This window comes from Monopterus albus, unplaced genomic scaffold (genome assembly GCF_001952655.1).
Source record: "Monopterus albus unplaced genomic scaffold, M_albus_1.0 scaffold86.1, whole genome shotgun sequence".
NCBI lineage: Eukaryota > Metazoa > Chordata > Actinopteri > Synbranchiformes > Synbranchidae > Monopterus > Monopterus albus.
In genome coordinates this window covers 1,486,878-1,503,691 of record NW_018127966.1, presented here as the reverse complement: position 1 = coordinate 1,503,691, position 16,814 = coordinate 1,486,878, and the positions used below count along the sequence as shown (strand labels likewise).

The 16,814-nt window shown below is 40.1% G+C and overlaps 1 protein-coding gene across 1 annotated transcript in view; it reads left to right on the top strand.

The window, feature by feature from the left end:
• LOC109964297 (teneurin-3) overlaps window positions 1-16,814 on the top strand; it is a 135,783-nt gene that overhangs the window by 116,996 nt on the left and 1,973 nt on the right. The window contains exons 22-30 of the mRNA XM_020607495.1: window positions 3,359-3,591; window positions 5,250-5,404; window positions 8,501-9,384; window positions 10,730-10,905; window positions 11,326-11,561; window positions 12,373-12,669; window positions 14,105-15,716; window positions 16,122-16,252; window positions 16,413-16,420. Of these exons, the coding sequence (XP_020463151.1) occupies window positions 3,359-3,591; window positions 5,250-5,404; window positions 8,501-9,384; window positions 10,730-10,905; window positions 11,326-11,561; window positions 12,373-12,669; window positions 14,105-15,716; window positions 16,122-16,252; window positions 16,413-16,420 (3,732 nt within the window). The remainder of the gene's footprint in view (window positions 1-3,358; window positions 3,592-5,249; window positions 5,405-8,500; window positions 9,385-10,729; window positions 10,906-11,325; window positions 11,562-12,372; window positions 12,670-14,104; window positions 15,717-16,121; window positions 16,253-16,412; window positions 16,421-16,814) is intronic.

Below are 16,814 nucleotides of genomic sequence, written 5' to 3'. Positions count from 1 at the left end.
ATGGACCACTGCAGTAATCAGCCACTACAGGGCAATTCTCAAGTGGGAAAGTGTGTAACAGTATGGATGGGGAGCAGTGTGCTGCTTTACAGGAGCCTGTATGCTCAGCAGCATTCTCCTAGATGAATAATGGCTTAAGAAATTATTTGTGTCTCCAAGCAGATATTTTACTCTGTTTACAAGGAAACACAAACGCTGCTATGAAAACTACTATTTGCCAAATTAGTCTGAAATAAAAGAAAATTTTAGCTCACAGTAGATGCAGTGTAGCTTTAAACCAGTGCAGCAGGTGCAGGTTTCTTTAATAATATAAGATATCTTTATTGCTTTCAGAATATTTGCATACTGTATATTTGATGGGTTCAGGTTTTGGTTCTGTATGTGATGCACGCTTGCTGTATAAGTAAAATACTCCATATGAGATTCCCTGAAGGTCTTTGAGCTGCTGTTAGTGTAAAGTCTGCATTTAGATTCTGGCTTGAGTGGCCAGTGTTACAAGTGGCAGAATCAATATTTCAATATGGGTGGTCAAATAGAGGAAAGCAGTGGTAATGCAGAAGGGGACTTTATAGAGATAGGACTAGACATTTTCCTCTAGGGCGACAGTCCTGCCTCTCCACTTTCTGCCAGATGAACTGTCATTGCCTGTGACTTTCTCTAATGGCTGTGTTGATTCTTGTGAGGGATACTTTGACTTTCTGTGTTTGCGCTTTGTGTTTTGAGCTACATTTTGACTCCTTGCATCACTAACCTTGTTCATTCTTTATGGTTTCAATGAGAAATAAGAAGGCTAAAAAGGCTGAAAAAATAAAGCCTTTCAGTCTTTGACAAGAAAAGTATATGATTAAGCAAATAACTTGAAAAGAAAAAGTGTCCCTTTACGAGTTACCAATTTCATTGTCTTACTTTCTCTTCTCTCTTCCTGCTCCCTCCATACCTTGTCATAGAAATAAAGATTTTAGACACAGGTAGGTGTATAAATTAGTGCATGATGTTTTAATATTATCTGTACATATCATCTTCATTGTCCTCTTTATGAATATATGAGTAACTTTCTTTTACAGTCAACATTAGCACCAGTGTTTACCATGTGTAATTGCAGTATACTAAACCAATTATAGCTTGATTGTGTCTAAACAAGAAGAGTGCACCATCTGTCAGAATGTGATGTAATTATTTACTACATGGCAACAACATACACTGCAACTCGTTGCAAATTTAAAACAATAAGCATCATTATATAAAAAAAAAAGTCACTGTAAAATATAATCAGTGCCCACATATATGGTTTAATGCAGTCCAATACAGCAGCGCTGCAATAAACATTACCGCTGTGAAGCTTATAATTACATTTCCAGCGATAGTGTTTGGCAGATGCTCTTATCCACAGGGGCTTACACAAATGTTTTGTATTCCTGATTAAGACAGCCATATCAGATGAAGTGAAGATGCAGATTGGTGGCAATTGGTTGTCCCAGTGATTAACTTGACCATAAGAGCCAGAAGTGCTACAGCAGGCAAACTGGAGTGGCTTTATTAAGCTGGCTGTCAAGGCAACAGCCTCCCTGGTGTCGCGTAGGGTTATGTGACAGATATGTGACTGTTGTATAAATTGAAAATCTCCACTAATTTACTTGATTGGTCAGCTGAAAACAGCAGCACTTTCCTTCTTCATGTTTTACTACAGAATCTGTTATTTCCCCTTCATCTAAATGTAGCTGCAGGTAAGGTTGTTAAGGCAAAAACATATTTCTTCTGGCTGCATGCAGATGAAAGTTTCTTTTATACTCATGTAAGATAACTTGTATAATGCGTACACCAGCAGCCAGGACGTGATACATATGATACTCTAACCAGATGACTAGCACCTGAGCTACAGTAGCATCTGGGCCCCAGCTTGGGACAGGTATGATAAAAAATTTGAGAAGCAGTGGAGGAAACATTAAACATTAAAAAGCCACAGTCACCACCAGATCTGTCACCAGGTGTCACTCATTTAGCTTTTGCTGATGGGTCATTTTTGTGGCCATAGTTTTGGGTGTATTTTGTACTTTAGTGGTAAAAAAAAAATAAGTACAAAACATTTACTATATAAATTATGGCCTTACAGAAGCTTCACAAAGGCAGTACTGCATATATTATAGGACTTTTAAAACAGGTGTTTCATTTATTGTGTCCACCCCCTGCAGGTTGACTGTAAAAGAAAGGGTTAACTAACGAATGTCTTGTTGAATTTTTTTATAGGAACTTGATAGCAGCGTCTATTTTGGGCATTTTCGTTGTCTCATAATAGCTGTCAACCTTTATGACTCCAGCTTCTTCATTTTCCAAAGATATTTCATCGCCACATTTGTTTTGCCATCACATTCTCATTTCCAAAGTCAACTAGTATTGACCGAGGTGCCATTAAACTTGAGAACAACCAGAGAAGCCATCTTTACAACTGCACAGTAAAGCCAGCTACTTTTAATGGCACCTGCTATGTACCTTCTCAGCCTTAACAGAAAAGGTCCAATTAAAAGGAAGACAGAAAATCATCATTTATTTGGCTTTTGTCAAATCTGAGTCTAAATTCTCAGTCAGTCTTTTCATTCCTAATCCTAGGCACGTTCACTCTCATTCAAAAGGGGTTAGATTCATTATGAGACAGCAATTAACAAAACCAGATGCAGCACTGTTAGTTGCTGCACTTTGTTAACATAAGACAGTCATTTTTGTAATTTCCAAAGGCTTCTCCCCACAGGCCAATGATAACAAATGAAATGATCTGGCACACAACTTGTCATTTCTGCTTTGTAAACTGAAACCCCACTGCAGTGGTATCCTGTTAAATTCTGTTTGACTTCCATCCTTTCAGCACTCTCTGCTTCCACCTTCTCCATCTCATATTTCCTGCTGTAGTAGTTCACCACATACCTTTTCACATTATAATCTGTGTACATGACAAAGTTGCTACTAATTTTAAGCTGATAAGGATATTTTAAACTGCAGTTGGACTGAAAAAAGGTTAAACCGCCATTTCTGGTGTGTGTATTAGAAAATACTCTAACATTCTTAACAACAGCAGAAATGGTAAGAAAATAGCCTAAATGAACATTGGTATTAACTTACTGTCACCTCTTTTAATGCAATTAAATAAATATATGAGGCAGAAAAATGTTCTCTATTTCCATTGCACTTTAGATAATGTATGATAGTGCACAGGACTGTTTTACAGATTACTGCATTAGATCACATTTTAGAGGTTCATTCTGCACCATTAAAGGACTGTTGGCTCCACTTTAAGAAAAGGGCATTTAAAGAAAAACACCCAGTGTCTGCAATTACTGTAAATAACTGAATTATGTCTCGAATGCAGTAACAACCCGGCACATCGGTATTACCTGGCAACTGACCCAGTAACTGGCCAGCTGTACGTGTCAGACACGAACTCCCGGAGAATCTACCGACCGAAAACCTTAACTGGGACCAAGGATCTGCAGTCCAATGCAGAGGTGGTGGTAGGAACCGGGGAACACTGTCTGCCCTTTGATGAGAACCACTGTGGCGATGGAGGCAAAGCTCCAGAGGCCTCTCTCACAGGCCCCAAAGGTATCATTTAAAACTAATGATGATCTTACTCAGAAGGAGGGGCAGAACACAGTGATGGTTTCCAAGTCAAGAATGGCAACGGCTAGAATTTATGTTTACACTGGGGCCTGTACCAACTCTGTGCCAACACATTGTACATAAAGGATCTGTGCTGCTGCTCCACATCACAAAGCTCCAGAAATATAATGCACAATTAATTTTGTATAATTGGATATTCCTGTAGACAACTGTTAAAATGCACACTTGGAATACTTTTTCTCAAACAGGCCTGTGAAAGCAAAGTCGAAAGGTCTTTAAAGCTTGAAGTATCCACAAGTCAGTACCTGCTTTTCACAACCTGCTGTCCACATTCAAGTAGCACATAGCCATTTATGCCATTTGTGCTTGGATTGCTCATTTTCTTTATAAGTTCTTCAAAAGGCTAAGATGAATTGTGTTTTGCCTGCTCTGAATGCCAACTGCAACAGCTCAGCTTCAGCTGGGTGATAAAGCCTTGAGTTAAGGCAATCTGAGGAAGCGGCTCTAATGATCGAGTGGGTGGAAGCTGAAACCGGGGAAGAAACAGCAGATGGCTCCTTTTTTTTCCTTCTTCTCTCAGACATGTGGTGAACTCTGCTCAAATGTGACACTTTTCATCTGTCTGAAAATCTCAGATTGTCAAATAGCCAGCTCCTAAGGATTCACCGTGGGCTCCCTCAGCTCATCAATGTTTCAGCAGAAAGCAATCTTGTGCAGACCTAGCCACAGGTCAAACCAAACCCCTCACCTTGTAGCAAAGCTTTTAAAGACTTAGTAAAAAAAAAAAAAAAAAAAAGAATCATATGTGGAGGTAAACTGAAGTTAGAGTCCCCAAAAACTAAACAACAGTCTTCCACTATGTCTACCTGTTCCTGATATCAGGGCTCTCAGTGTTTAGAATTAGACCCAAAGCCACAGTGTGTTAACACCAATGTGAAGAATGAAAAATAATCCCGCTACATGTGAATTATGATTGAACTCCCATAGGTGCTGGTCTCTATTAAGCAACACGGTGACACAGAGAGTGATGCAGAGGCTGGTGCAGCCCGTTAATGTATTTTCCCAGTTTGGGACAAATGGTTATTGCAACTCCACGCTGGGTTGGCTGTAACTTACAACTCTGAGCTGACTCTCGATCACTGAGACAGTTTAGTCCACAGTTGTCACCATGGCAACTGCCTGTCTTTCACCTCTTTCATCTAAAATTGGCCGTAGCTGTCATTTCCGCTCCCCCTCTCATTCGTTTCTCAAATGGTGTGCGGACCGTTGATGATTGCTGATGTCAAAAAATCTCCCAAACACACCACTTGTTGACATTCCCATCTCACGTGGTGCCTTTTTAGACACGAGGGTTCCAGTATGTGGCAACGGCGTATGTACCGTATGAATACAGCCTTTCCCACTTCTGCCTGAGAAATTATTTAATACTAGAAAAGCAGCCGGTGAATTATTGATGGGTGTGCTTTTTGCAGTGACCTGAATAATGGGAAGGCAAGCTTGACACATGTATCCATCGTGTTCTGTCCACTGAGTCATGCAAGTAGAGATGCTGCATATCTGCCGTGTGTTCCTGTCATCATGCGTTTTTGTTTTTTTTCCCCCTCTCTTCTGTTGTCTTGTTTTCTCCCTGGTGCCAACAGGCATCGCTGTGGACAAGAATGGCCTGATTTACTTTGTTGATGGCACCACGATCCGAAAAGTAGACCAGAATGGTATCATCTCTACTTTCCTTGGTTCCAATGACCTGACATCAGCTCGCCCTCTGACCTGCGACAACAGCATGGACATCAATCAGGTGATGTATGCACACCAGTGCCAGACAGTTGTTAACACTCCATGCCTACTCACACAGAGCATGTGTCAGAGCCACCTTGTGCTCTCGCCTGGCTAACACACTCTCAGTTTGTTCACCCATGACTCATCACTGATATACAGTGTTATATAACTGCGTATATATTACATACTCTATGCAGTATCCATCCTTTCATGAATGATAATCCTTTTGAGGCAACTGGGTTTTCAGTGAGAGTAAGACATGAAGCGACATTTTCAATTTCTCTCTCACTGTCTACAGTATTATTAAATGTTACCAAACTCCTCACTGAACTAGGTGAAAGAGCTTTTTTGTATGCAGCTCCCTCTGCCTGGAACCTTCTGCAATTAAATATAAAGCTGCAAAAACTGCTCTCCGTCTGGGAATTTAAATCTTTGCTGCAGATATCATGCGCCCTTTCCCTGGTTGTTGTTTGGAATAAATCAGGATGTTTTACTGTACTTCACTTAATGTTTTTAGCATTCTTACTCATGTATATTGATCAGCTTAGATTGCCCTTAGGTTGTTTTTAAAATGTCTGTTTTTATGATTTTATTTTCATTCTGGTCTTGTGAGACATTTTGTTATTTGCTTTTTGTTGTTACTGCTGCTTATCTTGGCCAGGAACTTTCTTAATCTCAGTGAGGATTTCCTGGTTAAACAAGTGTTCCTTGTTCAGAGAAATCCAGCTACACCAGTACCACCTGTAAGGTGTTAATAAGGTGCTTTTGTGCAAAAAAACAGAGATAATGTTGTTTTTCTTAAGTTCTCAATTTGAGGAAAGCAGAGCATTTTCTCTGAAAGTACGAGGAAAATCTGTGCTAGGAGGAGGATGTGATTTAGGCAGGAAGTGGAGACATGAAGTGTTTATTGAAGGGATGAGTTTTTAGGTCACGGCAGATGTTATGGAGGGAAGAATAATGACTCATTCTGGGGGCTTGGTTTGATGTGGCTGTGGCTGAATTAGGAGGACGTCCACTGATCCAATAAAAATTCCCAAGATTGAGGACGCTCAGACATACATGATAATGAAGCTGCACTTACAGTATTAGTGAGCTTGCTGCACATAAAACCTTTTCTTCTGCAGCAGGCTGGCGATGGCTGGCTTTGTCCAACGAAATCTACAGCGCTATGCAGAGCCCTGTCTTTACACAGTAGGTTATAGAATTACAATTCTGTGAAATGCAGCTCCCTACACTTAATCATGTATATCCCTCCTCATTTCACCCATTTAGAATTTTGAAATCTGACTTAATATAAAAAATGAGGAAAACACATTCGGTCTTTTATATCCTCTTTCTCTAGAAAGTGAATTCCAGATTGGATTGGATGTTCAGAATGTAACTGCCATAGGATCAGTACATATTTGCACCAGACATAAGTGTTATTTTTGCTGTTTAACCAGTTTTCATTTCTAATGCTCTAACACAGATCATCTTACAAAAAGAAAGGGTTCAAACAAAATACTTCAAAAACTGATGGGAATGAAAGCAGCATCCACAACCAAATGGCCCTGACAGCAGATAGCTCACATATTCCTGAGTCCTATTGAAAGCCACATGATAATAGAAATGCATTAAGAGAAATAAGAACTAGGGAGGAAATTAAAGGTGGTTTTTGGCAACGTAAGAATATTTTTAATATAAACAGAGGAGGGAGCAGTTTGTTTGTGTGTGTTGTGTGTGGGTGGTGTACATGCAGGGGGAGAAACTGTAGACAAAGGACTAAGCGTGTCAGTTTTTGCTAATGAACCAAGTCATTTGGTTTGAGCCAATAAAAACATGTTTTTGGCGAGACAGTATGATCCTCAGGCATCCAAACTAGAGAATTGGTTCAGTGCATTTTAACTAGTGGAAGCCTTAAAGGCAGTGTATTTTATTATTAATTGTCCTGTGAAAAAGCACAATTGAAGAGTGTTTTGACAATTTTAATGACACACTTATGTATTTGAAGCCTAGACCAGTCATTTGTGCTGTTACAAATAAGCTTTTTATTCACTGACTCATTTCTGACAAGCAGGCTATAATGGTTGGCCAGGATTATAGCTTGTAATGTCTACTTTTTCCATGATGTGGTGAACACTGCTGGTATTTTTTAATGTTTGAAAAAAAAAAGTTAATTGATTAGAAGAAGGTCATGCTCAAGGTTATTTAGTTATTTTGTAACTGTACAATAGCCACACAGGAAATAAAGTCCTGGGACCAGATGCATAAAACTGTGTAGATTCATGACTAAAACTGTGTGTACACAAAGAGAGAAGTGAGTGTGTGCACCGTTTTTGAATTGGGCACACGTGCACAAGCTTCATTCCCACTTTTAGCCATAAATAAATGTAAATACAAGAGAATGGCGAAGCCAAAAGAAATAAGATCAAAATTTTCCTTTAAATTCATGTATCAGCACTAGCACATGTTAAGATATGTGAGGACAGCAGGGATTAAAACAACATAAAGATAAAAAGCTAATCTTTTAACCCAAAGGTTCCATCATCACATATTTCTTTTTTTGTTCTGGCACTGAAGTGATATATTCTAAGTTTTACAAACCAGTGTAATGGAACAAGCAACTAAAATGTCACATTTGATTCCTGTGCCAGCCAATATCTTAATGTAATCATCAGCTGGTTATATTTTACCAAGTGAGAAATACAGCTAAAAAAAAAATCTTTTGTGAGGAACTACATTGTCTTTCCGAGGCTAATGACACAGAGGATAGCTTGAAAGACAGGGCTTTGTCCGTTTACAGCTCATTCACTGTTTAAGTCACTTGGGATATCAGTCTATAATTAAAATGTATTCATGGTGTTTTGAATTAAATATATTCTGTTATATCACCACCACAGTGTTTTTTTCTGTGATTTCTAACCTTGGACAATCCCACCATGCAATGTGGGATGTGCTTTATTGTTTATAGGTTGACTTTATGCTATAGTCGTAGCTTTTTCTGCTAAGAATTGAGTAAATGTTAATTACATTTAAATCAATTACAAGTCATTTGAGTAAGCAGCTGTTAATTTTTTTATGAATATCTTGTGCAGAAAAACAAAAGCCAGTAATCTGATGATGTCCTGTATTTCAGGTGATTTTGGAGTGGCCCACAGACCTAGCAGTTAGTCCCATGGACAACTCACTGTATGTCTTGGACAACAATATAGTGCTGCGCATTACAGAGAACGGTCAAGTGAGCATTGCGGCTGGTCGACCTATACACTGCCCATTAGCAGGACTAGAGCGTGGAATGGCCAGTGGTCAAAGGGCGCAGTTAACCCCTCTAGAATCTGCTGTTTCCATAGCTGTATCTTATCATGGTGCCATCTACATAGCCGAGACAGATGAGAGAAAAATGAGCAGGATCCGGAAGATTTCTGTGGATGGTGAGATAACGCATTTGGCCGGCGCGCCCTCTGACTGCGATTGCAAGAATGATGCCAACTGCGACTGTTACCAGACAGGGGATGGCTATGCCAAAGATGCAAGGCTCAATGCTCCATCTTCTTTAGTGGTAGCTCCAGATGGAACACTCTACGTGGCAGACCTGGGAAACATCCGCATCCGTGCCATCTCTACAAACGGGCCAACTCTGACTTCCAGTGCCAGTACATACGAGGTGGCTTCCCCTGATGCCCAGGAGCTGTATGTGTTTGACAGCAATGGCACCCACCAACACACTGCAAGCCTGCTTACTGGCGACTTGAAGTATACCTTCAGCTACAGCACAGAGAATGATATCACAGCAGTCACTGACAGCAGCGGCAACACTTTAAGAATCCGCAGAGATCCTAGCCGCATGCCGGTACGCATCGTTGCCCCTGACAACCAGGTGATCTGGCTGACCATGGGTACCAACGGGGGACTGAAAACACTTACAACACAAGGCCAGGAGCTGGTGCTTCTTACTTACCATGGGAACAACGGCCTTCTGGCTACAAAGACATCAGAGATCGGCTGGACAACTTTCTATGAGTAAGTATAACGGAGACTGGTAAGATCACTCTCCAGAAATCTTTATATCACCTGAATAAGTCTGATTTGGCTTGCAGTTCAGTTGGACTTTCTGCATCTGGAACCTGCCCCTGGGACAAATTAAGTACCCTTCCCTACTAGTAAACAAATGTACTTTTCATTCTGGCAGATAATGTTATGTTTAGGGAAAAACATTTTCTCCGCTTCACACTGGTGAGGAAACAAAGTTTAGTAAACAACTTTTGTTTAAGCTTGTTACCTACTACTGAGTTGAGATTAACATTAGTACTCCTAAACTACATCCTTGAGTCATGTGGTGTAAATGAAGGTGCGTAACCCTGTGTGTGTTCTTTCTAGTCCCCCAGCTCAATACAAGTTTACTCTATAATTGGGAAGCATACTTACCTGCAAACTGCTTTAGGGTGCACATTTAATTGAAACCTAATTATAACATTTGCCTTAGATCTGTGACATAGCCTAGTTAGACTTTAATACTTAAGTACCTATGATGTTTGCTTCTTTTTCTCATTTTTCTTAACTAAACCATGTGTATAATATGTCCAGTAATGCTACCTATAACTTGCAGGTAGGAGAGGAGCAATGCTTACATACAGTGCTGTGAAAAAGTATTTGCCCCCTTCCTGGTTTCTTTTTTTTTTTTTTTTACATATTTGTCACACTTGTATGTTTCAGATCATCAAACAAATTTAAATATTAGACAAAGATAACCCAAGTAAACACAAAATGCAGTTTTTAAGTGATGATTTTATTTATTAAGGGGAAAGAAGTGATCCAAACCTACATGGCCCTATGTGGAAAAAGTAATTGCCCCCTAAAGCTAATAACTGGTTATGCCACCCTCAGCAGCAACAACTGGGCAAATACTTTTTCACAGCACTGTACATTTAACAAAGTAAAGTTGAACAAAATGATCAACTCTTGATTTGATTTAATAATAATAAGCCATCTGCTCCAATGTCATAATGACCCTTTATTTTGGTAGCATGGCTTCTCGGTGATTGAATTTTTCTCCCTCCTGTAATTTGCTGTCATGTCACATTGTGCAATGAATGATATCCTTGCTACAACTAAAAAAGCATATATAGCTGATGAGATGTCATTCTCACATATCAAATATTTGGATTGTGTCTCGGGTTGATACTGATGCCACTTTACTCATACTCAGGAAATTGAACATGTTAAAAAAAAAGAGAGCGATGTGACATTTTAATTACAATAAATTTGATGGTCTTACTCAAAAGGACTGATAATTCAGGGCACTGTGGCGTTGAGAGCACGCATACATATCAGTGCTTTGTCATTTGATGTTCTTTTTGTCAAACAGCTATGACAGTGAAGGACGGCTAATGAATGTGACATTCCCCACTGGAATGGTGAATAACTTGTACACAGACGTATACAGCACTTTCACAGTGGACATTGAAAGCTCCATGACGGAGGAGGAAATCAGCATTACCATGAATACCTCAACCATTCGTGCCTTCTACACTCTGTCTCAGGGTAAGGCCACTGCACTCATCTTCCCAACTCAGGGAGCTATTTTGTAAGCGGTTATTTGTCATTGTTTCAGGGGTCGTCGGGGCAATGTTGAGTAAGCTTAAGTCGTGTATCATTACAGTTCAGACGGTCTGACAGACGACAGTGTAAATGATTACTCTCTCAGTGTGTGGGTTTGGGTGTCAGGGAGACACATCAACCTTGTATCTGAATAGCTTCCCTACCAGAGCCAGATGGTCCAGTTATTTCAGCACATCGTTCATACTTGTTCTTCTGGAAATTGTCTAATTTGAAATACTAAGGATTTTAAGCACAAGTACACACACCCAGTAATTACCTCAGGAGACTGTCAATAATAATAATTCCGCTGTGTAATTACCTATTCCTCTGTTCTAAGTTGCACTTTTTGTTTACAATCAACAGACCAATGTAGAAGTAGCTATCAAGTGGGCTTTGACAATTCGCTGAGGATTAGCTATGCCAACGGGATGGATACCCACTACCAGACAGAGCCCCACATCCTGGCAGGTGCTGCCAACCCGACTGTAGCCAGACGCAACATGAGCCTGCCAGGGGAGAGTGGGCAAAACTTGGTAGAGTGGCGCTTCCGCAAAGAACAAGCCAGAGGAAAGGTTATCGTGTTTGGACGCAAGCTTAGGGTAAGTTTGATTTATTTATTTATTTTTTTTTTTTTTATTGATTTTGTTGTTGTTGTTGTTCTGCAAATACAGATAATTAGTGACACGTGCTTACAAAAGTGGATATTGCCTTTTCCCTTGCCTAGCTCAGTGGTAGGTTGAGCATAGCGGCGACAGTATAGGGACAGGGAATCGATACCCAAGCCACTTTACCCATGTTGATTATCATTCTAATTGGCCAACAGATGACAAAGGCTCATTTATTTCTGTGACTGTGTCACAGTCCTTATTATAACTGGGAAGATAATCTGGCAATTCTTTCTTTGCAATGAAATTCATGAGTCACAATCAGCATTTAATACCTGATGATTATCAATATTCCAGTACTGTACATACGTCCAGTTCATATTTCTCCTTCTTAGAATCTGACTCTCAGATTTATGGTACTTGATGAATTTAACTTGGGTAGTTACTTTGCCTCACTGTGATTTTCATCACCACTAAATTTAATTTAAGAGGTGGTGATTTAAGTCTACCTGAACTATTGCCAGCACGCCTCTGTTTAATGAGCCTCGTGAAGGTGGTGTTAATCTCTGTGACAACTGTAGTGAAAATCTGTGAAAACAGTTTAAAGCGTCTGCCAGACAAAGATCAGTGATACCAAAGCCAAAAATCTCTACTTGATATCATACTATTGTGTAATCTGTGTGCATGGGTTGTTGATTATTTAGGTGTTATCCAACAGTAAAATATTATTGTCAGAAGAGTAGGAGTTGTAAGCATAGTTACTGTTATTTGTCTTGCACCTTCTTAAATCAAATCCTTCCCACAGGTCAACGGACGGAACATTCTTTCCATCGATTATGATCGCACCCTGAGGACAGAGAAGATTTACGATGACCACAGGAAGTTCCTATTAAAGATTATATATGACACAGCAGGCCACCCAGTGCTTTGGGTGCCCAGCAGTAAGTTACTGCCGGTTAATGTGAGTCGCACAAACAGTGGGCAAATCAGTGCCCTGCAGAGAGGTCCCACAACTGAGAGACTCGAGTTTGATACCCAGGGCCGCCTGGTGTCCAGGGTGTTTGCTGATGGGAAGATATGGAGCTACACCTACCTAGAGCAGGTAAGAAAATAGCATGATCAGACAAAGTAGCATGTAAGATACTACTGTACAGCAGGGTAGTTATTATCAGAGGCCATGCTGAAGAGGGTTATTTTGCAATGATCAAAAGCTCCATGCACATAATCAAGTTTATTACAGAGGGTCATACCAAGCATACTAATTCTTTTACACTAATTGTGGATTTCTCAGTATTATTTACAAACTTCAGATATAAAAATGTTGAGAAGATCTGCATCCAAAGAAATAGCTACACCAGTGGTATAAGGTAAACTCTTTTACATGAATGTTAATCTTTGTTTTGGTACAGTACATAAATATATCAGAATGGATGCTGTTTCAGGATTTTAGCAGTTGCCTAGTGACACGACTGAAATTATAACGTATTTGTTGCCCATTGTGTTATCTCTGTATTTAGTCCGTTCTTAAATGTATGCTCCTTTCTGACTGCCAAGACTAAAAATGTGTCAGTGGAAACAGTCGTGACTTGTTCAGTCTTTGCAGCTTTCATTTAGTCTCCAGGTCTGTCCCTAGAACACTACTACTTTACTGCAGTAGATAAACAATACACTATGCAGTGATTTTAACTGAATATTCTGGCACATGTATACTACAAATACAGTAAATCATGTAGGAATTTACTTAATCACAGAATAACATGTTTGATAGGAAATTATCAAAACTGAGAGGTTTCCTGATCTGTGTACTCTGCTGTTCCAACATTGCAAAGAGCAGAAAAACAACCTTCTGCTGCCACTTTCTCCATCTCTTTCATATGAATATTCTTTAGTTGTTTCTTTACTGCATAACGCATTAAAATTGCTCTGCAGATATTTTCTATACCACTCCTAGCTTCATCCTTTTCCTTGCATGACCTGGAAAGGCCATGTCCACATAAGAAACACAGAGAGCTCAGGGAAAACAACGAACCTCAATGTAATAACAGATGACTGGACATAACATTTAACAGAAATGGTGGTAAGCCTGTAGAAGATGGATTACAGTCCAAACTGCATATACTGTAAATTAATTAACCTAATCTCTGTGGGTAGTGGGAGTTAAAAGTGAGCACTGCTTATGTCAGATATCACCTAAGGACATTGGCTGTGCTAGACAATCATTAACAGTTCAGAGAAGAAAAAAAACCTGTTTTCTACATGTGAGCATGCTTAGTATATATCCTTGACAGATCAATATATAATTTTAAAAGTACTTGCGATAACTTAGATTCGACAGTTGAGCAATTGGCAGCGTCTGACTCACAACAGTAATAATTAATGCTACCTAGTGCATTTTTCATATAACCTGTTTCTCCTTTTCTCTAAGAAAATTTCTACTGACTATCCCTGCACTTACCCTGCCTGGCATTAGGCATACATTATTTATAAATATTATGCAACTTAATAAAACACTTCCTATTTTGTTCTTTTCTCTCTAGTCCATGGTTCTCCTGCTCCACAGTCAGCGCCAGTACATATTTGATTTTGACTCTCTGGACCGGCTTTCTGCTGTCACCATGCCAAGTGTGGCCCGCTACACCATGCAGACCATCCGTTCAGTGGGCTACTACAGGAACCTGTACCACCCCCCAGAGAGCAATGCCTCGGTAGCTGTGGACTACAGTGAAGACGGCCTCCTACTGAGAGTAGCTCACCTCGGCACAGGCCGTAGAGTCCTCTACAGGTATAGGCGGCAGAATAAACTGTCAGAGATCCTGTATGACAGCACCAGGGTCAGCTTCACCTATGATGAGATGGCAGGTGTGCTAAAGACTGTAAATTTGCAGAATGAAGGTTTCATCTGCTCGATCCGTTACCGCCAAGTGGGTCCCCTGGTGGACAGGCAGATTTTCCGCTTCAGTGAGGATGGTATGGTCAATGCACGTTTTGATTACACCTACGACAGCAACCTGCGTGTCACCAGTGTGCAAGGTGTCATCAACGAAACACCACTACCCATTGATCTATACCAGTTTGATGACATCTCAGGAAAGGTTGAGCAGTTTGGAAAGTTCGGGGTGATCTACTATGATATAAATCAGATCATCTCTACCGCAGTCATGACCTATACTAAGCACTTTGATGCACACGGACGCATCAAGGAAATCCAGTATGAGATATTTCGTTCACTGATGTACTGGATCACATTCCAGTATGATGACGTGGGCCGGGTCACTAAGCGAGAGATCAAGATTGGCCCCTTTGCCAACACCACCAAGTACAGCTATGAGTATGATGTGGATGGCCAGCTCCAGACTGTATACTTGAATGACAAAGTGATGTGGCGCTATACATATGACCTTAATGGAAATCTGCATCTTCTGAATGCAGGAAATAGTGCAAGGCTTCTGCCTCTGCGCTATGACTTGAGGGATCGCATCACCCGTCTTGGAGATATCCAATACAGAATGGATGATGATGGTTTCCTCCGTCAAAGGGGAGCAGAAATCTTTGAGTACAACTCCAAAGGACTCTTGGTGCGGGTCTACAGCAAGAGCAGCGGATGGACAATTCAGTACCGCTATGATGGACTCGGCCGCAGAGTATCTACCAAGACCAGCTTGGGCCAGCACCTGCAGTACTTCTATGCAGACCTAAGCTACCCGGCTAGGATTACACATTTATACAACCACTCCAGTTCAGAGATCACTTCGCTCTACTATGACCTCCAAGGCCACCTGTTTGCTATGGAGATCAGCAGTGGGGAGGAGTTCTACATCGCCTGCGATAACACTGGCACACCTCTGGCTGTCTTCACCAGTAACGGACTCCTGGTCAAACAGCTCCAGTACACGGCGTACGGTGAGGTCTACTTTGACTCTAACCCAGACTTCCAGCTTGTGCTTGGGTTTCATGGAGGACTGTACGACCCCCTGACCAAACTGCTGCACTTTGGGGAGCAAGATTATGATATAATGTCTGGAAGGTGGACAGTTCCAGACATATCTACTTGGAAAAAAGTTGGTAAGGAGCCTGCTCCTTTTAATTTGTACATGTTCAGAAGCAACAACCCCATCAGCAAAGTCCATGAAGTGAGAGAATATGTTGCAGGTAAGACATTTTGTAATTGAAACCGTTGATACTGATAATGATGATTATGGCTGCAAGTAATTGAGTTTTTCTGCAGATGGATTTCTCCATGAATTGTTTAATCTATAAAATGTCAGAAAATAGTGAAAAATGGCTATTATACTTTACAAATTGAATTTTATCCTTGTTTATCTGACCATCAAACCAGGCATTCAATTGACTACATGAATATATTATATTTTCACTTGAAAAAAGACTTATTACAATATTTACCAAATAATTTTCTGTCTATCAGCTAATCAGCTAAATGTCTTGAGCTTTTTTTTTTTTTTTGCTTAAAAGGTTTTGTTAAAGTGCAAGGTGGGTACAAAGGTATCCGTGTTGTAACCTGAAACTTTCTATTTTTAATTTCTTTTTCGTGCACAGATGTGAACAGCTGGCTTGTAACATTTGGCTTTCATCTTCACAATACCATTCCTGGGTTTCCAGTCCCAAAATTTGACTTAAGCGTGCCATCCTATGAACTTAGGAAGAGTCAGCTCTGGGATGATCTGCCGGTGGGTTTTTCTTTTAATCTCTTTGTATATTGAATACAAATAAACAAAATAAAGAATATAATGCTCTTCTGGCCAACAGACAATATTCTTTTGATAGTGACATGGTTTCTAATTGTCTTCTTCTTGCATTAATATTTTGAAGATGCCATCTCTTAATTAGAGTGGAATGTATTTCATAAAATATCAGTTTTAATTGGGCCATATTTGCATAATAATACACAATAAGCAAAGTGTACTTTCCTGTCTTGTTTTAGTTACCAGCTGAACACACTTTCACACTAACTTTATAAGTAATATTTTGGTGTCGCTACTGTTAAAACAATCTTTTGAAGCTATTTATGCTAGGCTTCTTTAGACCCCTTTTTACACCAACACAAAAAAGTGTTGGTGTAAAATTGTCATGGGGGATTTATCTATTTTTGGCTTGAGAACACCATTTGAAAATGCCATTATCTTAGATGGGTGTGAAAAACTCTGAAGCAGAGCCATAGCTGGTTCTAAATGACCTTGAGAGTCAGCTTCTGCCATGTTCAGATGTTAACGTTTCACTACACTTTCCCTA